Source organism: Diabrotica virgifera, chromosome 10, assembly GCF_917563875.1.
Source record: "Diabrotica virgifera virgifera chromosome 10, PGI_DIABVI_V3a".
In the NCBI taxonomy this organism is placed as follows: domain Eukaryota; kingdom Metazoa; phylum Arthropoda; class Insecta; order Coleoptera; family Chrysomelidae; genus Diabrotica; species Diabrotica virgifera.
Genome location: NC_065452.1, coordinates 155,255,562 through 155,279,733, shown reverse-complemented (window position 1 = coordinate 155,279,733; position 24,172 = coordinate 155,255,562). Strand labels below are relative to the sequence as shown.

The window sequence follows — 24,172 nt, the reverse complement described above, 5'->3', positions numbered from 1 at the left end:
TAATAATATCCACCCATAGCTAACAGATCCAATCTCTAAGGAATTGCCTTTTAACTTATAAATATATTTTTAATTCCGAAGAAAATTACTTGTTTTTTAAAAAGATAATAAATATGTGCTGCACAAAGAAGGAGCTAGCTATAACTTCGTTAACAAAGATTCTGTAACGTTGTAAACGTCACATCTTTATTAATGTTATTTTGAATAATTATTTTATTCCAATTTCTATCGAATTTATTAATTTCTTATTTTTATGTTTTGTTTTACTATTTTTTCTTCAAAAAATAGTTGGCGCCCTTGTCATTTTTTGTTAGTTAAAATATTCTATCCTTATCTTATCCGTGTTCTAAGACAACTAAATAATCACAGGTCACAGGCATATTAATTTCTATAGAAATTATGTGCCACACTTCACTTGTCAGTTGACAACTCACCTTCCATTCTGTCAAATCAGTCTCGTTTTAAGATGGAAGTGCCAGGTGGTTTTTATAATTTGTGTGTCTACTTGGGACAAATTTCTAAGCAAAGTTCATTTTATTTCATCCATAATTTCTTGGGGTGAGTAACATTTTAAAACTTGATATCATTATATTTAATATTTAGCCAATATTCATAAGTGTATTTTTCCTATTTTTATTTTTTTATACATAACGTTAGCTTTCTCCAAAACCACGTTTATTTTCAATTTTAGTAATCATAGGTATATGCATGTAAAATCTTAATTTAACTAATTATTTTAATAATAATAATAATAATTTATTCCCTGTGGGAGTTTTTTGTCAGTTCTTCTATCAGGCGCGGCCCCCTGCGAATGAGGGATGCTTTCTGGGTATTCGTAGCGCCAATACCCAGAGGGTAGCAGGGATACTTGCCGTGGAACAAAAACTGACACCTGGCAGTAGGTATAAAATGCACACCCATTAATATGGAGAATATTGATTTATGTTTAGGATCGCTGCCTGGGGATCGCCAAGGCACGTCTGGAGCCGGCGCTGGACGTGACAGCATGCGGGACGTCGGTGGCAGGGTGTTGAGGAGGCGGGCCCCTGTCATACAATCAGCTACAGCCCAACAACAACAACAACCACAAGCGAGCCAAACAACAGCAAGAGCTCCACCCGCTGAAAGTGCTGCGCTGGAACATCAGCCGGCGCTCACTCAAGCGGGACGACCGAGGCAGCGCATGAAATGGACTGTGTCCATTAACGAAAGCATTTTGCGCTTCTATTATAAGGTGAAAAACCTCGGTCAAGAAACGATCGGCTACAGACAACAGCTGTATGCCGAATTTTGCAGGGAGTACCCAGATATTCAAGTATCGGAGCAAAGAGTATCAGATCAATACCGGGTAATCATAAGAAACAACCTTATCCCGGAGGCTAGACTCAATACGATCAAAAGCGAAGTCGAACGGGAGATTAACAACCAAGGGCTAGTTTTAGATCAAGTCCCTAATGAAATCCTTGATGAGCAGATTCCTGAGATTCCCATACCAGAAACTCAACCTGACAATACACAGCAGGAAAACAACGAGTTGCGCGATAGTCTAGCAAACGAAATGGCTCGTGCCGTACAAGAGTTTAATGGAACAAATCCACTTAGCAGACAACCGCTACCACGAATAAACTCTTATAAGAAACTAGGTGCGCTTTTACAAATTGTGAACACTGAAGTCCTACCCAATTATGTCATAGAAGCCCACACATTGGAATATCTGCATATGCTAATCTACTGTGCAGCAACAGCAATTGCTAATGTAATCGGCGTTAAGATCAGAACACGACGGGGTACTAATAATGGAAGGACTGGTAACAGAATTGCACCCTGGGAAAAAAGACTTCTCGGAAAAATTGAATCACTGCTTAGGGATATTGGTCAAGTTACAGAATATATAAGAGGTATAACAAGTAGAAAAGTCATTACGAGAGCTGAAAAAATAATGCGGAGCACTGCAAGACACTCGAGATACGATCCAGAAAATAACACAGCCCAACAGTGTCTGGATACAATAAAACAAAAACTCTCCGTCTATTCAGGACGATTAAGAAGGTATAAAGTTAGTAACAACCGAAAATGTGACAATGCACTTTTTGAGAACTCTGAGAAGGCGTTCTACCGAAAACTCAACTCCACCGTAGAAAGTGTCGACAAGTCTTATCCAAGCCAAGAAGAGATTCATGAGTTTTGGGGAAATCAACTTTCCACACCAGCTGCTCTTAACAACAATGCTGGCTGGATAGAAGATACGACGTACAACTGTCACCACTACGTCACAGCTAACTACGAACCATTCACTACTGAAGAGGTCTCAAATATCATCAAAGAGGAAATAACTGGAAATCTCCTGGACCAGACGGAGTTCAGAACTTCTGGCTTAAGAAGTTTTGGAGCATTCATGAGTGCTTATCAACATTAATTAATCATGTTATTTCTAACCCGCAGGAAATACCATCATTTCTAACTCAGGGAACCACTTATTTGATACCGAAGGATCAAAATAACACCCAAGATCCAGCCAAGTACCGCCCAATTACTTGTCTTCCAACTTTGTATAAATTGGTCGCATCCTGTATAACCCGGCGTATCTACCAACACTGTGCTCTAAACAATATCATAGAGCCTCAACAGAAAGGATGCGCTAAGGGTTCTATGGGTTGTAAAGAACAACTTATCATCGACTCAGTCATTTCTAACCAGGCGTTCACCAAAAAAAGGAACCTCTTTACTGCCTTTATTGACTACAAAACGGCTTTTGATTCAGTGTCGCATGAATGGCTTATAGATATATTAAGAATATACAAAGTCGATGATAACATAGTGACTTTTTTAAGGCATATAATGACAAGTGGGAAGACTAAAATTCACCTCCAAATACCTGGTGAAAACAATATCGAAACGGAAAATATCGCAATCAACCGGGGCCTGTTTAAAGGAGACTCGCTAAGTCCATTGTGGTTCTGTTTGGCTATGAACCCTCTATCACAGCTATTAAACTCCACTAACTCAGGTTTTAGCATTAAAAACAACAATACTGTAGTAGCGAAGCTTAATCATCTGTTGTATATGGATGATTTGAAATTAATGGCTTCTACTCGAGACAATCTAGAACAGATGCTAAAAACAGTAGAAACATTCTCTAATGATATTAATATGCAGTTCGGCCTAGACAAGTGCCGTGTTTTGAATATAGTCAGAGGAAAGGTACAGCCCGGTGGATTCGATATGAAAAATGGCCAGAACATCGAGGCCATGGGTGAAAACGATATATACAAATATCTTGGAGTAAAGCAGGCGCGGAAAATTGACCATAAGCAAATGAAAACTGAAATAACTACTGAGTTTATACGAAGGATAAAACAACTGCTTCGTTCACAGCTTAAAAAGTAAAAATTTGTTTAAGGCACTAAACACCTACGCTTGTTCCGCACTTAGCTATTCATTTGGTATTGTTAAGTGGACAAAAACAGATATAGAAAATCTTCAGCGAAAAGTACGAACACACCTCACAAAGGCACAAAAACACTATCCTAAAAGTGCAGTAGAAAGAACAACATTACCACGGAATCTAGGAGGAAGAGGACTTATGGATATAGGTGAGCAATTAGATAAACAAATTGCTAATTTAAGAACATATTTTCAGATGCAAGCTGAGACATATACTCTACATCGCGCTATTTGCGCAGTAGATGAAACAACACCAATCAAACTGAGGGAACCAGAAATGCGCATAAACAACCTCACTAAAGACGAAAAAATGCGCACCTGGATGGGTAAACCAATGAGGTCAGCCAAGACTATGTCGACAATACAGCGTCGAGCTATTAGTTGACAACAGGAAAGATGTTCCCCGAAACGGAAGGTTCATTACTGGCCATTCAGGATCATGTTATACCAACCAGAAATTACCTGAAATATATCATCAAAGACCTTCAGGTCTAAAACCACAAATGCCGATATGGATGTCAAACCCAAGAAACCATCCAACATCTTATAGGGGGCTCCCAGGCATTTGCTGCAACTGAATACAAGGAACGGCATGGCGCAGTGGGAAAAATCCTTCATCAATAGATAGCTATCAAGCTGGGACTTCTCCAAACGGACCATCTTCCATATTATCAATACGTCCCTGAGAGTATGCTTTATGATGGCAACTACAAACTATACTGGGACCGCACTGTGCTCACAGACCAAACAGTGGCACATAATAGACCAGATCTTGTACTAGTTAATAAATTAGCAAGACAAACAACACTAATTGATGTGGCGATACCTAACAAAAATAATCTACGTAGTAAATTTACTGAAAAGATCGCCAAGTACAGAGATCTGGACATTCAAATACGAATACAATGGAGAATGCAAAGTACCTAGACAATACCTATTATTATGTCTACTACTGGAGTCATTCCGAAGAACCTCCTCGAAAACATAAAAAAGTTGGGTCTAAATGAACACCTTTATAAGACCATGCAGAAAGCTGTACTACTCGATACGGCCAGATGTGTACGAAAATTTCTGGGAGATACTCCAGCATACCAAGTCACCTAGGGCTCGATAACACGGAAAGAGTCCCACCGGAGCCCAATCCTTTTGATACCGTAGGTCTCTGGGATGAGTCAATTTTCCCCTTAGAGGGAGTGTGAGCCGAATGGCTAAATCTGAATTCTATTAACTTGATCCTTGCCAATTTGCTATTTTATTTAATATTTTTCTTATAATTGTAAGTTTGGAAAATAAGGCAAGGAAGCTTTGAAACGTTTTATGTCTCTCTAATATAGAATTTATTATTTTAGTTTTTTGGATTAAATAAATAATTTCCGTTCCCCCTTTTCGGGAGGGATCTTCCTACATTGTCGACGATGGATAACTACCACAACCACCACATAGAACTAAACTAAAGATTGCAGCTGTCTTCAAGACCACAACGGCTTCTTGAAGACCTCCAAATGGAAGGCCTGACCACATCATCTGGAGCCAACAACGTCTATCTTCATCTTCCACAGCAAGTAAACATGCCACAGTGCCAAAAGAATTATTTTGTTCTATGCTAAATAAATATGATTAGTTAGTTTTGTTTCATTTGTCCTATTCTAAATTTCATAGTTTACAGCAGTGGCGTGCGGTGACTTTTTCGAAAGGGGAAGCGATTCAATAAGGATATAAAAATATTTTCTTAAGGGTCGAGGGTCGAGCCACTTCCCACCTGATAACACTCTGATGCGCAGGGGCTCTCTATCAGCAAAGTACTTATGTGAGACGTCCTGGGTACAAGAACTCACACACTAAATCCATGACGCGTGAATGCGTGATGCACTCTATTCCCGCTATTTCTAGTGACTAGTGACCTATCATTGATCTGTATTGCTAGCTCGGGCCTTGAGTCCTCGCGCCGGGCTTGGTTTTTTAAAGAAGAATCCTATTTAAAAAAAAATTTATACTCCGAGGCATTTTCCACAACACACAACTTTCACTAAAATGACACTTATTTATACTCGAGGTCTATTCTCCTATCAACTTCTGATAATTGTTGAATGCAGTATTTTTCAATGGATAATAGGGCTAACTTTCAAAGTCTGTCTTGGCTTGTTGAATTTCTTTTAAACTTTTAATTTGAACATTTTAATGCATCTTAATACTGCAAAACTTCGTTCAACTGATGCACTTGTGGCTGGGATAGTTAGTAGTACTAATTCACACAACTTGACCACTTCACACAGTGACTTGTTAAAACCAGTAGTTATAAAGAAATCCCAGATTTCTGGGTATTTCTTTATCATTAATGTCAGTTGTTTCATAAATGACACTTAACTGAGAATGCATAGCTGGGATATCAAAAAATTTTCATTATTTAATTGTAGTGAAATAAATTCCTCTGTGGGAAATTTTGATGAATTATAATTAGAAATATTAAGATTAATTTATATAATTCTACAAATTTTAAATCGTTAAAATTTTGAAAGCTAGAATTCATTTGTTGTAGAATATTATCAAAAGATCTCTTTGTTTCCTCTGTTTTCTCTGTTTCTCTGTCTCCGAAATTTAATTTGTCTTATACAAAATGCAATACCATTTGATTTCTGTAAAATGTCAAATAAAAGATCAGTAAAAGGAAAAATCTCTGCAAAAAATTTAAATCGAAATATTCTTGAAGCGAATGTATGTAATACCTAAGCACCCCTTAGCAGCAGTAACAGTCGGAGCATCTCACTTTCGGGAAGGCGATAGGACGATCGCTTCCCAGGGTACCAAAATTCGCGCGACTAGTGGGTGCGGTCAGTGAACCCTGACCAATTTTTAAACGGGACAACTGCATGACAAGCGGCGATTTTGAGATGCGCTTCTGTCAGGAGTGGACCGAATAGTTGAATTGTGTGCATATTGAGTTCGTTCGTACGCGATTAATTTTTAATATTTTTCAATGCCTATTGCCTAGGTAATATGTAGATTACTTGGATTAGGGAAAAATTTTTGATTATTAAATATTAATTAATAATATATTTTCTTATATCGACGTATAAATAGGGAAGCGGTGCTTCCCCCGCTTCCATGGACCGCACGCCTCTGGTTTACAGTTACACATATTCACTAAGCATCAAAATTAACGCACCACCTTAAAAATGGGACATTTTTTATGTCTCCTATTTCCTAAACCTGTTGTCCGATTTTAGTGATTTTTTTAATATTTTATAGCTTTATTCTTCAAGAATATCGATGTAGTAATATTGTTGCTAAACAGATAAGTGTCATTGTATACCGGGTGTAATAATGATAGTGTGTTTTATCCTCAAAGTTTGGAACACCCTGTGGAATATTCTAGCGTATATAAAATATTGAAACTGAAATTTAACTATAGCCTTAGGCTTTCTTAACATTTTACGTTTTGATTCATTCGCTTGTGTTGGATAATAAAAAAGTTAGGTATTTTAACAACTAGCAACGTTCTTCATCAATACAGGGTGTTTCTAAATAAGTGCGACAAACTTTAAGGGATAATTCTGCATGAAAGAATAATTACCATTTGCTTTATAAACATATATCCGTAAATGCTTCGTTTCCGAGATACGGGATATTGAATTTTTTCTTACAAACTGACGATTTATTTATTGCTCTAAAACCGGTTGATATACGCAAATCAAATTTGGTAAGTTTTAAGAGGTAGTTATTACGCATTTTTTTGGCATACAATTAAGAATTTTATAGTCACCATTGGCGTGCATACGGGTAATATGACGCAGACGCGGATCCAAGGGGGGGTCAATGGGGTCAATTGCCCCCTCCTTGAGACTTCGCCTGGTGTCGCCTTTTTTTAAGAAAGAGATAATTACGATTGAAAATAAATAGTGAGTTTTGTGTCCTGCTGACAACTGAATAACGGAATGAAACAAAACAGAATTCCTTCTCCAAAGTACGTGTTCTCGGTCTTACTGTATGGTGTCGAGTCTTGGACTGTGAATAAAATCGATCTACTTACCTAAATCGCCTTGAGGCTTTCGAAATTTGGTTCTATAGAAGAATTTTAAAAGTTTCCTGGGTGAAGAAGATTCGAAACTCCACAATACTAGAACGTCTCAGCAAGACTACTGAGATTATAGAAGGCATCAAGAAGAGAAAAGTGGAGTATTTTGGACATGTAATGAGAAGTTTCAAATATAGGTTGCTCAAAGTATTATGCAAGTGAAAATAGAAGGCAAACGCAGTCCAGGACGAAAAAGCACTTCGTGGTTGATTTAGGGTGGCAGTGAATAAAATTAAGATAGCTATGATAGTAACCAACGTTCTGAAAGGACATGGTACATAAAGAAAAATAAAGTAACAGCCCACACCGAAAAAGAATCCTGCGTACGCGAGTGACGAGAAAATTTTTATTTCATTGCCCCCTCCTTGCAAGGTTGCTGGATCCGCCGTTGATATGACGTAGTTTTCGACTAAGATAAGACAGCATTAACAATCGTCTCTCATAGTTAGTTGTAGTTTTATTGTTCTAAATTAACTCCCCAACTTTATGTTGTAGTTCTATTGTTACCATTCTACGCAAATAAATTCAAACAATGTTTATAAATAAATATTTTAGTTAAACAAATTTATAACAACTATGTCCTTATTATCAAAGGGTGCATGAATTCGCGACCGATCGATGTTTTGTAGTAGTGGTAAGTAATAAATATAGTATGACGATCAGATTTATAAGTTTTGATAGTTCTGCTATTGCATCATCTACTGATGTAGAACAGCTTTTGTAATTACTCTTGTTAGAATTATTGATATTAAAAGAACTTTATAAAAACATATTATTTAACTCTAAAGTTCACTTAAGTATAGAGTTCAAAACTTTTAAAATTGACCAAAAAATGCAAGCATGCCCTCGCTGTTTTTTTTATTTATTTTAAAAATACAAAACCTAAAAACATTTTTTTAAAACGAGTCTTTTTTTATTGTTACACTTTAAACAATAATTGCACAATGAAACAATTAAAATACTGATACACTTAATTCATTTTTCCTTCGTCCTTATTTTCTGCGTCTATATCGTCATTCAATTCAATAATAAATTTGTTTCCACCATTAATTTGGAAGTGCGAAGTCTTCTTTTGGTATACTTCAACTTTGATCACTTTGGCTAATCTTTTCTGCCAGTATCCTTTGGTAATATTAGATACTTTTTTTTAATTATCTTAATTACTTTCTTATCAATTTAAAAAAAATGTAATTGAATGCCTTATACTGGTCCCCAAATTAACACTATAGGGTTAAAAACACAAAAATATGGAGAAAGTCTCAATATAGTGTGTTCAATCTTTTCGGCGATACTCTCTAGACTCTAGGGGGTATAATTTACTTCGTGTGTACAACTTCAATAAGTTGTATTTTTTGTATAAGAATCTTCGAAATACAAATCATTTTCCATCAAAAGACTTTGCAGTTCAGCTTTCTTTGAAGATGTATTTACTATACAGTAAGCTTTTGGGAAGGATAGGAAGCATTGTCAAGCACTATTACACTGTTTGGCTCCAAGTTTGGGATCAGTGAGTTTTGAAACCAATCTTCAAAAATATCAGTTTCCATACTCTTGTGGTAGTCAACGTTGCAATCCTCTATTTTCTTCCCTCATAATTTTAAAGCATTCGGAACTCATCCCTCACTCCGTAATGTACAATAATTAGCCGCGATCCTTTATTTGCAGGTATTTTTGATATATGCACATGTTTGAACAATCTAAATCTTCATTAATACCTATTTGCAATCTAAAGATCACTGTCTCGTGCCAAGTCCGTTTTTGAAACCAAATTGACTCCAGCTACTGACTTGTTCACATTTCTGAAAAAATCTTGTGTGTAGTATTTTCAAGAAAAGTTTTAAAAAGTGGCTCATTGGACTTATTAGCCGGTAGTCCTTTCAGAATTTCGCATGTCGTATTTTGGGTAGGGCGATAAATGTAGAGTGAAACCAATCTTTTGGGATCTAGCCTGTATCGCACATATCGTTAAAGAGCCTAATTAACCTCAGCTTTCAATATACTTTTATTTAAATGGACTTCCAATTGTTGTGGGTTTTTGTGTTCTGTGATCGTTGAATAAATCAGCTGTGTACACTTTCCTTCTTTTTCTTAAAGTTCCATCTCCTATCGGAGGTTGGATATCATAATGGCTATTGTCACTTTGTTGGCTGTTGCTCTGAATAGTTATAATGAATTACTTACGGTTAAACCATTCTCTAAAGTTCGTCAGTCAGAAGATGCGTCTTCTTCCTATGCCTTCTTCCTTGAATCCTTCCTTGCATAATAATTCTCAGCAACTCATATTTTCCTCCTCTGGTTATGTTACCCAAATATTCCAGTTTTTTTGTTTTTACATTTTCCAGGTATTAAGTATATTGCGAGGGTCCAATTTTAGTTCATTCTGGTCATTATGTATATAAGTAACTTATTTTTGGTTAAAGATCAGAGCAATTTCCTTAATTTTCTTGTGGAGGTGGAGACTGAAGCTGTTGCTGAGTTTATATAGGTTTTCAGCTTCGGTGCAAAGTGTAGTCATCCAGATCTCCTCGCCGCTATAATTTCCTAACGAATATTTTGCTGTGTATATAACGGTACCCTACTTGGTCCTGCTTGATTTAACACTACCTGCCTGTTTAGGTACAATTATACCTAATTAAATTGCTTGAATATGTCTTCATACATCTTTTTTAAAAGATCTCCTCATAAAAGCGAATCGATATTTTTGCGGAGCACTGTATTTTCGTCTAATTATAGGAAGCACTGTGTCCTTTGCTTTCGTTAACTTCTCAATTTACTGAAGTAACAAAATTAAAACAGCGTTTAAAAACAATTTAACTTTATTTATTACAAGAAACTTGTAAAACACTAATCGATTGTTCCATTAAATGCGCGAGCTCATCTTAAATATTTCAAATTAATCTCAAAAGTTCTTGTTTATTATCGTTACTCCTCCTTTCTAGTTTCTTTAAAGGGTATTTTCAGGGATAATTATCAAAGCAGTATAAGTACATTTGTATACAAAGGGTTAAAATTTTCTATGTAAATGATTTGTATTGTTTTCTGAATTTTCACAAATTTGTTTATTAAATAGGAAAATAGAAAGGAATACCAATATAATAAGTAAAGGGACAACTAATAGAACAAGTATCTACTTTTGAATATTTGGGAAATATAATAACAGATGATGGGAAAACAGACATGGCAGAAAGTAATAAACTGAAGAAGGCTGCTAACGGGTATTACTTACTCATTAAATAATACAATTTTTGGAAAATCAGAAATAGACCACAAAACTAAACTCAGAGTATATAACAGTGTAGTTAATCCGATAAAGACATATGGGGCGGAAACATCGATTGTGCAAAAGAAACATGAATCAATAATAAACGAAGCCGAGAGGGAATATATGAGAAGAATAGCTGGAGTTACGAAGTTTAAAAGATTTAGAAATGAAGATATAAGGAGAGAGAAAAACTGGTTTCACCACATAAAGCGAATGGAGCTAAAGAGACTAACGAAGAAGGTACATGAAGCCAAAGTGGGAAAAAAGAAAAAAAGGAGAGGCCGGAGAAGACATGGATGGACCAAATCCATAAAATAGATGAAACGAGAGACATGCATATAACAGTTATGAAGAACCTGGCCACTACTAGAAACGCATGGAAGAAATGGATAGGAGGTGGAACCTTAACCTGAAGGGCACTAAGGATTATAAGAAAGAAGAGAAGATTATTAAATACATGGTAGGTGTGAGTGTCAAGGCACTGTTCTTAAATTAAGTATTAAAACATGTATACACATTTTACAGGAAACCGTAAAACGATTTAAGAAAGTAAGTTTAACTAATTTCAACTCTTCTGTAATACTATATGCTTTTTTTGTTGATTAATTTTTATTTGAAATCAAAATACACCTAAATTTCCACAACATCTTTCTCATTTGGATTCTCATCTAAATCGTTTGGAGGTATACAACTAGCCACTAGTCACTCAGAGCCATATCTGGAGAATATAGTGGAGACAACTTACAGCTCTTGAAAGTACAAATTATGTACATATTTTTGTCCCCTTTGCGATTGACGTGTGTGATATGGTGCATTGGCGTGATTAAATGGCACGTTTTTTCTTCTTCATTTTGATTGATGGATTTTTTTTCTCAAAGTATCAATAACACCAACACCAGTTTCTTCTTCTTCTTCTTTCTTGTATGTAGGCTTTAAAGCCTGTTTCTTCTTCAATATTAGCCTCCTAAATTGTTTAAATTATCGCAGCATCTTTTTCTTGGTCTGCCAATATTTCTTCGTCCATTTGGTAACTTATCTCGTGCTATTCGTACTATCCTATCCTCTGTAATTCTACTAATGTGTCCATTCCACTCCTGTTTCCGTTTTGTCACCCATCCATTTATGTCTTCTACATTGCATGGATGGCTCTTCTTATGTTTTCGCTTCTCTCCCTATCCAATAGACTTTTCCCTGATATTCGTCGAAGTATTTTCATTTCTGTTGTTTCTAGTAGTCCTATCGTTTTAGATGTGTCAGGTCTTGTTTCCGCGGTGTATGTCAATATAGGTCTAATTGCTACTTTATAGACTCTTACTTTTGTGTCTCGCCTTAGGTGTCTGTTCTTTAACATCTCCAATCTCCGTAACTAGTTATATCTATTCCCAGATATCTAAACCTTGCTTCCTGCTTCATTATTTTCCCATAAATTTTGATTTTACATCGTAGTGGGAATTTAGAGTTGTCATACATTTGGTTTTTTCTGCTGATATTATCATATTGTATTTCTTAGCTGTTGTATTGAAGATGTGTGTTAATCTTTGAAGACCGTCTTCTGTCTCGGCGGTTAATGCGGCGTCTGCATAACATAATATTTGGATTTTTTGGTTCCCCATTCTGTAACCATGACCTTTACGTACTGCTTCTATTATTGCGTCCATTATTATATTAAAGAGCAGTGGGCTAACCAAAACCACTTTAATATTTTTTGTTATTGATAAATTTTTCTTTCTTAATGTAATACGATGAGCCAAATACCTTCACAGTGAAGAGATGGATTCATGTTTCATTTATTTTTACGAATAGCCTGGTCAAATTCTCCTTCTTACTAAGCACCTTACTAAAAAAAGTTCTTTTGTGTAGCACTTGTAAAATAATTGCAATATTTAAAGGGCACGTTCTGATAAAAAAAAAAGTGTTCTATTCATCTTCACCTATTTAATTCTCACATAAAACACTTTAAAGTCCATAAAACTTGTCATAAAATATACCGTAACTGATATAATTTAACGAGTCTAGACTGAGGGTGAGAACCCTTCCGTTTTTATAAATATAGAAAGTAGTTAAGTCAAAGCTTTTAATATACTAATTTGGCGTCAGAGCGACGAATCAACTCGACGATTTCATTAAGCACTATGCTGTATTTGATAATGCGTAACCAAATTCTAACATAATTCATAATGCGATCTAAAACTGTGTAGGGTTTATCCCTGTATTGAGAAAAATAAATTAGCAAAGCAGCTCAAAGTAGTGTCTTAAACATACCTGACAATAATATTTCGGATATAAGAGGTGTTAAAAAGATGTCATTTAGCTTTCGATATCGTAAGACAAATTCAGCTTTCGACGTCGTAAGATAAACTTGGCAATTTGGTACCAAAACATCGGTTTTGGTTAGCAATTTGGCAGCAAAAGTGAAACCAAAGCAAGTATTCATTGCGTCAAGCAATACGCAAGAAAAGAAGAGAAAGACAACTTTTTTAAAGAGCTGTCGATAGAGATTTATAATGTAGAAGAGAATATAATTATAATGGACGACTTAAATGGGAGAGTTAACGAGAGAGATTAAGAAGAAGAGAAAGAGAGAAAATAAATAACAACAAAGGACTAAAGGAATGCATGGAAAAGTAAGGCAAAGAGATACCTAACAAAAACGGGGATAAAATAAAAGAAATTTCTAAAGACTGGTCATAACAAACACGAAATTAAAACCTAAAGACATACACAAATATACAGAAGTGGCAGAAAACAGAAACGACAAATCAATAATAAACAATTTTCTGGAGAGCACAAATAAATATAATAGAAAAGGCACAAAGAGATCGGAAGTGACTACTGGTAATCATGTAATTAAAAATAATAGAAAAAAAAAGAAGAAAACAAGCGAAGAAAGGTAAACGAAAAAATAAAGAGCTATAAGCTAAAACAAGAAAGATACAGAAAAATATACCAGGAAAAATTAGATAACATGTTAAAATATAGAAAAACAGATACAGAAGGAATAGAAAAATCTGAAAAAAGAATAATAATAGCAGCGAAAGAAACATGTGACCAGACAAAAATACTATTTATAAACATGAGAAGAACCGAATAGTTGACAAAAGAGATACCAGCAAAATAAAGAGAAAAAAATAAAAATGGAAGAGATACTTAATCACAGAACTACCAGAGGATTATGATACTTACAAAGAAATACGAAAGGTAGTCAAAATAGCAGTCAAAGAAACCAAAGAGAGGTCATGGCAGAAAATGACAAGAAGCTACAGGAAAAAATCAAAAACTCTCCTATGATACTCTAAAACATCTAAGACAAAAGAAGGTACACAGAACGACGAATATAAAAGATAAATACAGAAACATAATAATAAAAGATGAAAAATAATTGAGAGATGGCGAGAATATTTTAAAGAGCTAAAAAGTATACAGGGATACGGAAAACTTAAATGAAGAAAGAGACATAGAAGAAGAACAAGAGATAAAACCCATAAAAAGAGAAGAATTAAAGAAGGCAATGAAGATGGTTAAACTAGGTAAAGCAGAGGGCAAGAAAAATATTCCCTTGATAAATGATAGGATGCGTAGGAAAAGAAGTAACAGGTTATCTACAGGAATTAATGAACCACATAATGAACAAACCGAAAATACCACTGGGCTGAAAAACAGGCATTATACTAGCAATACCGAAGAAGGGAGACAAGAGAAACTGTAGCAACTATCGAAGCCTAATCATTTTAAGTATACCAAGAAAAGTATTTGCAAGAAAGAAAAGATTAATTGCGCAAATAGATCCAACGTTGGACGAAACGTAATGTGGATTCAAAAAGAACAGAAGCACGCAATACTTCATATTCTCAATTTATAATAAGACAAATGGGTGAGCAGAATAAGAAAAAAGAGGTACACGTAGCTATATAGACCTAGAGAAGGTGTTTGACAGAATTCGATGAAAGGACGTAAGGAAAACATTACGAGAAAGAGGATTGAATGGAAGCAATAGAAATTATAAAATATATGTATAGAAGTAATAGAAACATGGTAATCACAAACAAAAACGAATCCAAGGAATTCACAGCACACCAAGGTGGCAAACAAGGATGCTTGCTGAGCCCACTAATTTTCTCAGTAATGCTAGATGAGGCAACCCGCGTTACACCTATACTAAAGATAAAAAGGCTGGGAATTCAACAGAGATGTACACCAAATTGTCGTAGATTTCCAGCAAGCATAATATGATTCGATAAAAATAAGCAGACTATGGCTAGAAATGCTAGAAATGGGAATACCAAGAAAATTAGTGAAGCTAACTCAAATGTGCGTGACAGACTCATATGCACAGGTAAAAATAGGAAACAGAACATTGATGCCATTTAGTATACCATTAGAATTTAGACAAGGAGATCCCTTATCATCATTGCTATTCAATTTGACCTTAGAATATACAATAAGTAAAATATCGTCAGAGCTGACAGGGGATTTGCGAATCGAGGATCAAAACTATTGTTGGCTTTTGCTGATTATCTAGAAGCAGTCGCTCATTCAACAAGAGACGTAAGAGATGTGTTTTCACAACTCGAGGAGTGAACAGGTAGTCTAGGTCTTCGAATAAATAAAGAGAATACGAAATACAGGATAGTAATCAAAAATCCAAGACCAAGAGTTAGTCAGAATATAAAAATTAATGACCACAACTTCGAAGTAGTAAAAGAGTTTAAATATCTGGGAGTGGGAATCACAGATGACAACCACATGAAAAAGAGGTCTCAGCAAGGATAACTGCGGGGAATAGAGCATTATGCTCCCTATCATTATTATTAAGATCTAAGCTGCTACAAAGGCAATCTAAATTAAGACTGTATATGTCAATTATTCACCCAATTGTTACACACGAAAGTGAAGCACGAACTCTACATCAGCGGGAAATAAAAAATAAACTGCTGGTATTTTAAAGGAAGGTTCTCAGAATGGTATTTGGCCCTCAAACAGATAAAGAGGATTGACAGGAGAGTGGATAAGACGCCGCAATGCTGAATTGTTGATTCAGTACAATTGTATTGTACTGAAAACATCGTCAGACATATAAAATCTAGCAGGATAAGATGGGCAGGTCATCTGGTAAAATTAGAGTAAGACAGCGTGTTATAGGCAGTGTTTTTGAGAGAAAAAATGGAAGGATGATGTTGAAGCTGATTTATCTAACATTGGGCGTAGAATAATGAGATATGGAAGCAGACGATCATAGAAGATCGCTATAGTGGATGCTGCGAAGACTCACTCCGAGTTGTAAAGCCAGTCAAGAAGAAGAAGTAGAAAGGCTTAGGACTAAGTAAGTAAGAACTTTAATAAATGAATGTAGAAAGTAAAGAAAAAAAACTGTAATATAAATATTAACAAAGATTTCTATTTTGGATTTAATATCAGCAGAGAAATGTACTTAGTTTCAACCAATAAGATCGATTTAAAATTTTGGTATGTATACCTATATTACGAAAATTTTTATTTATTCGGAATATGCAACTAAAATACAAATTAAACACATTACTTTGTTTTGTTTCTTGGAAATATAGAAGTCTTGTAATAGTTTAGTGTTATCGACCTCACTCATATAATACACATAGTATATATATATAACATATCGTGACACATTACATACATTTGTAAGGTGCGTTCCTGTTTTGAAAACTTCATTGGTGGATAGTTCATTTGATTACATGAAATCAACTTTAATCTAAGAAAATCTGATAGAAAAATCGACGATAGCGTGTGATTCAAGAAGTAGGTAAACCATATTTAACTATGACAGTAAAATTCTCTTGTTAGTAATTTCATTGTGAAATATGATAAAAAATCAGGAGAGAACACATTCGAGAAAGATCGTATATTTACCTTAATTTCAATGTTGACATCAAATTTTAGACTTTTGCTGTTATCGATATCGATATTAAGAGTAAACTACTTGTAATACCGAATACCTACATAAAATGTCGCGATAGTAAATATCATGAGCTTTTCTTTTTGAAAAAAAAATATTTTTGGTTTTTCTCATGTTTTGCAGTTAAATTATTAACAAAAAAGTATTACTGTCATAGATAAAAGCCAAAAAGATAATCTGACACCAACCAGACACAAGAAGAAATAATGGATGACGGAGGAAATTTAAGATTAAATGGAAGAAAATATAAAAACAAAAATAATCAGATGTACAAAACAGTGGATAAACAAATAAAATACAAAATTAAGAAAGTAGGTATAGTTAAAAGAACAATGCAAAAAATAGAAGAATACTAGAAAAGATATTCTAGTTTTAACACACACAAAAAAATTAAATAATTAACTCACAACTACGGAAAAAGATAACAGGGAATAATATAATGAAAGATATAAATCAGAAACTAAACTAAACTTACAATCAAGATGCAGTAGAAATAAACGTAAAAAAAGACACGTTAAATGCTACTAGGAGCACTCCCGAATCATAATTTACAATGTATAAACTTTGGAAAACATGATTTGGGATTTACAATGTATATACATTGTAAATTATGATTCGGTTGTGCTCCTAGTGGCATTTAACGTGTCTTGGTTTGTTTATTTCTACTACATCTTGATTGTAAATTTAGTATAGTATTGAATAGTAACAAAAAATTAAAGAGATGGATAGAATACATTAATGAGTTTTTCAAAGACGATAGATCAAAACAGATGGAAGTAGAAGTTGGAGATGGTGTGGTTTTAAAGATATTAAAGGAGGAAATTAAAGTGGCATTAAACAACCAGCCAAAATGACAAAGCAATAGATCCAGAGCAAATCCCAGTAGAAAACTTAAAATGCATAACTGATGAAACCTTAGACATTATAATAGACTTGTTTAACACAACATATAAAACAAGACATATACCTAAACAATGGTTACTCTTCACATTTTGCGATATCCCTAAAAATAAAAACGCTAAAGACTCCATTCAATATAGAACAATATCACTAGTAGATCATGTTCTCAAATTATTTTTAAAAATAATACATCTTCTTCTTCTTCTTCTTCTTCTTCTTCTTTTTGTATAGACATGACTCTGTCTGTTTTTTCAATGTGCCTCCAGTAAGTTGTCGTTCCATCGTTTTCGTGGTCTTCCCACTGATCGTTTTCTTAGTGGGGGACCGTCTCTCGCTGTCCTGACCCTATTTGTTGTTATTCGGCTTATGTGGCGATTCCATTCTATTCTTCTGTTTCTTACCCAGTTATTAATGTTATCCACCTTGCATCTCCGTCGTATATCTGTACTTCTAACTCTGTCTCATAGAGTCTTACCATCGATTTTTCGAAGGGTTTTCATCTCCGCTGTTTCGAGCAATCTTTTTGTCCTCTCTGTGTCGGGTCGTGTTTCTGCCGCGTATGTCATTATTTGTCTGATGACTGTTTTGTAAATTCTGCCTGTCATTTCTTTTCCGATATGTTTCTTTCTCCATATTGTGTCATTCAGGCAACCTGCGACTCTGTTTGCTCTATTCACTTGATCTTCCACTTCCCTTTCGAGCCTCCCGTAGCTAGATAGTGTGATGCCTAGGTATTTAAACTCCATCACTTGTTCTATTATCTGACCTTCCAGCTCCAATTTACATCTTATTGGATCTGCTGTTATAACCATGCATGTTGTCTTTTTTGAGGAAATTAACATGTTACATTTTCTGGCGGTTATGTTAAATTGGTGAAGCATACGTTGAAAATCATCTTCACAAAAATAATATATGGTCGCATAAATAAAATCCTGGAAGCAGGAATAGGTGATAGTCAGTTTGGGTGCAGAAACGGACTAGGAACCAAACAGGTGTTATTTTGTTTTTAATGTGATAGCTCAAAGGTGTATAGATATAAATATGCATGTTTGTTAGGTTGATTTTGAAAAAGCATTTGACAAAGTGAGACATAAAAAATTAATCCAAATTCTAGAAACAAAAACAGGACATAATAATAACAAACCTTTACTGGAATCAAAGAGCACAAATTTTAATAAATAACGAAGTTATCTTAGAAATTGAAATCAATGAAGGAGTTAGGCAGGAATAATGCATTCAATGTATACAATGAATCCATTTTTTAAGGAAGCATTACTACCTGAAAGTTAAGGAATAATAATTGACGGAAGAATTATTAACAACATACATAAGATATGCAGATTACACCGTGATTATGGCAAGCTCTGCTAAACAACTCCTACAGGTACTACTACATAAGACAAGTAGTTTCTATGAAAATATGATAACAACAAAGAAAACAAATATACAAACAAATATATATTATTTGGGAGATGTACCGTTAGAATGAGTTGAAAAATACAAATACATGGGAACCTGGATTTTAGAAAATAATGATCAAACAACATAAATAAGTGTCAGGATAGAAATAGCAAAAAATGCGTTTGTGCAAATGGAAACAATTCTCTCCAATAAAGGTCTTAGATTAGAACTAGGTTTTTTTAAATGCTGTTCAATCCAACTTTTCAGAGCAGCAGTAGATAGAGTAAAGATATGGATCAAGATATCCTACCACCGATTGAGAGAGGACACTTAAAGAAGAGAAAGATTACTGTCATGATTAAATGTGGTGGTATGTTTAAAGCTTATATTATATGTGTGAATTGGCATTATGAGTAAGATAGATAATATGAAACTATTACAGGAATTTTATATTTCCAAATAACAAAACTATTAATTTATTTTGCCACAAGTTTCAAAAGTGCGGCCAAATTGGTATGTAGATTTAATAATTTAGTAGAAAAACAAGCAAATGAAGCAGCATCTACCCAAAAACTTGATTGAAACTAAAGTAAGATCTATATAAATACGCTTTGAAGCAAAAAAATTAATGAAGTTATGACAGCAAGATGAACAATCAAGATAGCTTAAAGTAGTGATAGAAGTTTATAGAATAAAATAATATTTTTAACATGATTTATTAACTATTTATCAAATATAATAGGTATATCCTTAGCGATAAACCACAATTATTGTGAAACGATTTCTTTGTTTGACGTTTCGACCTCCAGATCACAAGCTGTTTTCAAAATAATTGTTAAATTAACAATTAAAAGAACAGCTTCAAATATAGAAACCAAAACAGAGAATAAAGAATTTGCTTTTCAATTATTATAGGGTATTCTCAAGGATATAATTGATAAAAAAATGTCACAAGAAAACAATTACAGAAAAACGATTATTAGGAAAAATCATTTATTGGCAGACTAGAACAACAAATTTGCAATATTTTAAGTTATACATAGGAATAAAATAATTTAATGCGGTGACTCAAAATATTAAGTTTACTAGAAAAAGTAATGTTAAGTTATTGTGTAAATAATACTTGAGAATTTTCAATAAGATATGTAAATAATTTTTATCCAGCTTTTGATCACATATTGAAAATATTAAAAATTAACTAAGAAATAAAGATACTAGATACTGTATAGAAGATCTTGGAAGAATACAGTGGACTCTCTCTATAACGAGAACTGAAATGGCGGACTAATTACCTTGTTATAAGCAGATCTCGTTATATCAGACAACAATAATATTAAAATGTTTTGATGAATATTACGTAGTTATAGAATAGAATAGAATAGAATAGAAATATGCTTTATTGTCACTGAAAATTATACAAATTTTATGGACAAAGCTTAATATAAAATCAGAAAAAATAAATAAATAATAACAATAACAAATACAATTTTCTGAATTTGATAAATTGTTTATTAGGTGTCGATGGTTGACCTGAACAATGAGACTTCGCCATCGTAAATTGTAAATTTCCTTAGTTTATTATAAAAGTTTATTACAGGCGGTGGAGTTTATTACAGCACTGGCCTCGATAATAACACAGATGTTGGACATTTCTATACACAATCAGTTGGGGTATTTCTTTATAGCCATTAATGCACTAAAAACAGGTAAAAACCATATTCTTCGATTTGATTTTATCTCGTTATAACCAAATATGCCTCGTTATAGAGGTGTTATAGTTCAATAGGAATTTTATGGGACATATAGTGTACCTCGTTATAAGCGAAACCTCGTAATATCCCTGTTCGTTATAGAGAGAATCCACTGTATTGAGAAATAGACTATATTGCTACACGGAAAGAATCTTACATGAATGCCAAACCGGCTTTAGAAAGGATAGATCTACTATAGACCAAATCTGCTCTTTAAAGCAGATAAAGACAACTTGTTATGAAGGTAAAGTTCCTCTGCAGGTTTTGTTTGTGGATTTTAGACAAGCATATGATAAAGTCGATAGAGTCCAAATGTATCAGACTAATAAAAATTACACTAAATAACTCTACCTGCGAAATTGTTTGGCACGGTCACATTTCAAATCAATTTGGGTACTGTAGCAAAAGGCTTGATACAAGGAGAGATCCTTTATCCACTACCACTACATTATTCAATTTAGTGCTAGAAATTGTAATCAACAAAATGCAGCATGAAGGTGTAAGAAACAATCACGAAAAATGAGCACCAATGCACAAGAGTGATGAAGAAAATTATTGAAGAAACACAGAAATTCAGATTGGAGCTAAATGAAGACAAAAGCAAATATATTATCATGGAAGAGCCAGACGAAAAAAAGCAGAAGACTTTAGTGTGACGTCTACAAGGGGTGAAAGCTACAGTTTTAAAAGGGTGGAAATTTTTAATACCTATGTGTAGTATTCGATGAAAATGGAAAAGAGAAATGGGAGCTCGATGTCAGAATAACAAAAGGGAATAAAAAATTTGGTAGTTTAAGAGCCCTAATGAATTAAAAGTACGTTTATAGACAAGGCAAACTTCGAATATATAAAACACTAACTAAACCAATACTAACATATTATGTCTGCGAGGCATGGACATTAAATAAGAAGGAAAAGGATACTCTGGGAGGATGGGAAAGGAAAATATTGATATATTCGTAAGAAGGAAGACAAAAGACAGGTGGTAGAGAAGAACCAACAACGAATTAATGGCTTTGTACAAAGAACCTACCATGACCAGGTTCGTCAAGTCACAAAGAATCAGATGTTTGGGACATGTAGAAAGAATGGCAGTTAACAGAATGCCTAAGCTAGTTATGACCCGAAAACTAATCGGTCATAAAAGAAGAAGTATAACCAAACCAAGAACCAGATGAATTAATAAAGTGGAGGGAGACCAAACACGTGAAGGTGAGGGACTGGAAACGAAAAGCACAAAACAGAAGTGAATGGAGAAATATTGTTTATGAGGTCCTTCAAAGTAGTTAAGAATTTTGTTTATACCTACTTAAGTTTGAGTTTTCTTTGAAATAATAATTATTGTAATTTGGTAATCTTATGATTATGTTTTGTAAAAATGTACTAGGTCTTAGCGGCCTGTTGTGTGTATAAATAATGAATGAAAACACTTACCTTTAGCAGTCTTTGTTCTTATCTTAAGTTGATTTTTCACAGACAAATTCAGCGGCTCATTACTTTCAGCTGTCATCACAGGATAATTAATCGGCGGATTGGTAACATTAGCAATCATATCGTCTTGTTCCTCGCACTGTTCACTTTTAAGTCCTAGGATATTCTCAATATAATGCGGAGTCGGTTTATTATTGAGCCGTCTATACACGTGTTCATGCCAGGAAAAAGCATCAAAGCGCGCGCCAAAATTTTGTAAATTTTCACCAGCACACTCGGAATTAGAAGGGATTAAAGGAGCGAGATGATCGTTGTATTCAGATGTCATGTCTAGCGACCAAGCTGCAGTTTGAACAACGGAATAGAACATGGGTCCTCTGGATCTACTTTCGATGTTTGTCCATTTAAAGAAACCGCGTGTCGCCGCGTATTCTACGGGCACGCGATCGCGATGAGCGACAAACACCCTATAACTCGGCGATTGGTATATGTACTGCTATGCTATTGCTATAACAAAAGCGAAAAGCGCTCCTGCAAAGCTCGTGATCGTTTAAATGGAAGGTGATGGGGGGCGCTACTCACGCGGCGCAAATCATCGTTTTAGCTTGAGCTTCATTTACAAATTATCCTCGTTTTATCGGCTATTATCAAATCATCTTCGTGATTTTCTCTTAATAGCTTTGTCACATAATGTCCTCGAACTTTTTCGAATTTCTTCGTCTGCTCTCTGATGTACGTTAGATCAATTTGTTTCTTTTTAAAAGTAAAACAATTTTAAACTCAAATTCGAAAATAAAAAGGGCAAATATTAGATTTAAGACATTTTTATTCGAATAACTGGAATTTAATTCTAAGAAGTAAAGGTATAGATTTTATTAACGGCTTTGACATTAATAAATAAAACTAAAGATGTATGCATTTACAGGGTGACTTTTTATTGCGATTTTGCTCGATAAGAATATCCAAAAAAATTATTTAGAAAAAACGTAGACAATGATATTCTCTAGGCTTGGATAATAAGCCGGATTCTACAGGGTGGTTAATAACTACGTGGTTATGCAAACATATATTTCTCTTAAATAAGTCATCCTGCATATTTCCTGATATTTAGATTCCTCTCATAAAATATGTTCTTAAAATATGGGTTTGACACTACTATTACACAGGTTATTTAACGAGTATGACTATTGTTATTTCAAAAAAGCCATGAAATAAACACGCTGCATACAGGGTGAGTCATGAGGAACTGTACATACTTCTACCTCGTATATAGGCCCTTATGGGGAATAACAAATGACCATAAAAAAGTGTCTGCTCCCATTGTTTAATGATATACAGGTTTCGCATTTTGACAGAAATTTGTATTCAAAAATTCCACAAGGAAAAAGTTTTCCTGTAGTTGGCTGTATACCATGTAATACAAAAAACAGTAAATCCTTTATAAAAGGTATATTTAAAATCCCTAAAAAGGGCTACATCACAATCAGAACTAGTTTTCGACTGGTTTACCAGTCATCATCAGTGCTTACGTGAAGTTTACATGCTAACCACCAAGATATAATTTTACAAAAATATGTGGGTCAAAGCCCTATATACGTGGTCCGTTAAGGAAACATCGGTTAAAGATGCCAATTAAAACATGGATGTTAGAAATATTTTACCATTATGCCCTAGGTAACATCTGAGCTGTAGTGTGACTTGATTACATGATGGAAGTCAGGTAGCATAATGGTAAAATATTTCTAACATCCATGTCTTAATTGGCATCTTTAACCGATGTTTCCTTAACGGACCACGTATATAGGGCTATGACCCACATATCTTTGTAAAATTATATCTTGGTGGTTAGCATGTAAACTTCACGTAAGCACTGATGATGACTGGTAAACCAGTCGAAAACTAGTTCTGATTGTGATGTAGCCCTTTTTAGGGATTTTAAATATACCTTTTATAAAGGATTTACTGTTTTTTTTTAATTTGTATTC

The 24,172-nt window shown here is 34.3% G+C and overlaps 1 protein-coding gene across 1 annotated transcript in view; it reads right to left on the bottom strand.

The window, feature by feature from the left end:
* Window positions 1-22,675, bottom strand: part of LOC114330692 (homeobox protein Hox-A4-like) — a 582,744-nt gene extending 560,069 nt beyond the window's left edge. Inside the window, exon 1 of the mRNA XM_050641443.1 lies at window positions 22,191-22,675. Coding sequence (XP_050497400.1) covers window positions 22,191-22,557 — 367 coding nt within the window. The 5' untranslated portion in view covers window positions 22,558-22,675. The remainder of the gene's footprint in view (window positions 1-22,190) is intronic.
* Between the last annotated feature and the right edge of the window lie 1,497 nt (window positions 22,676-24,172).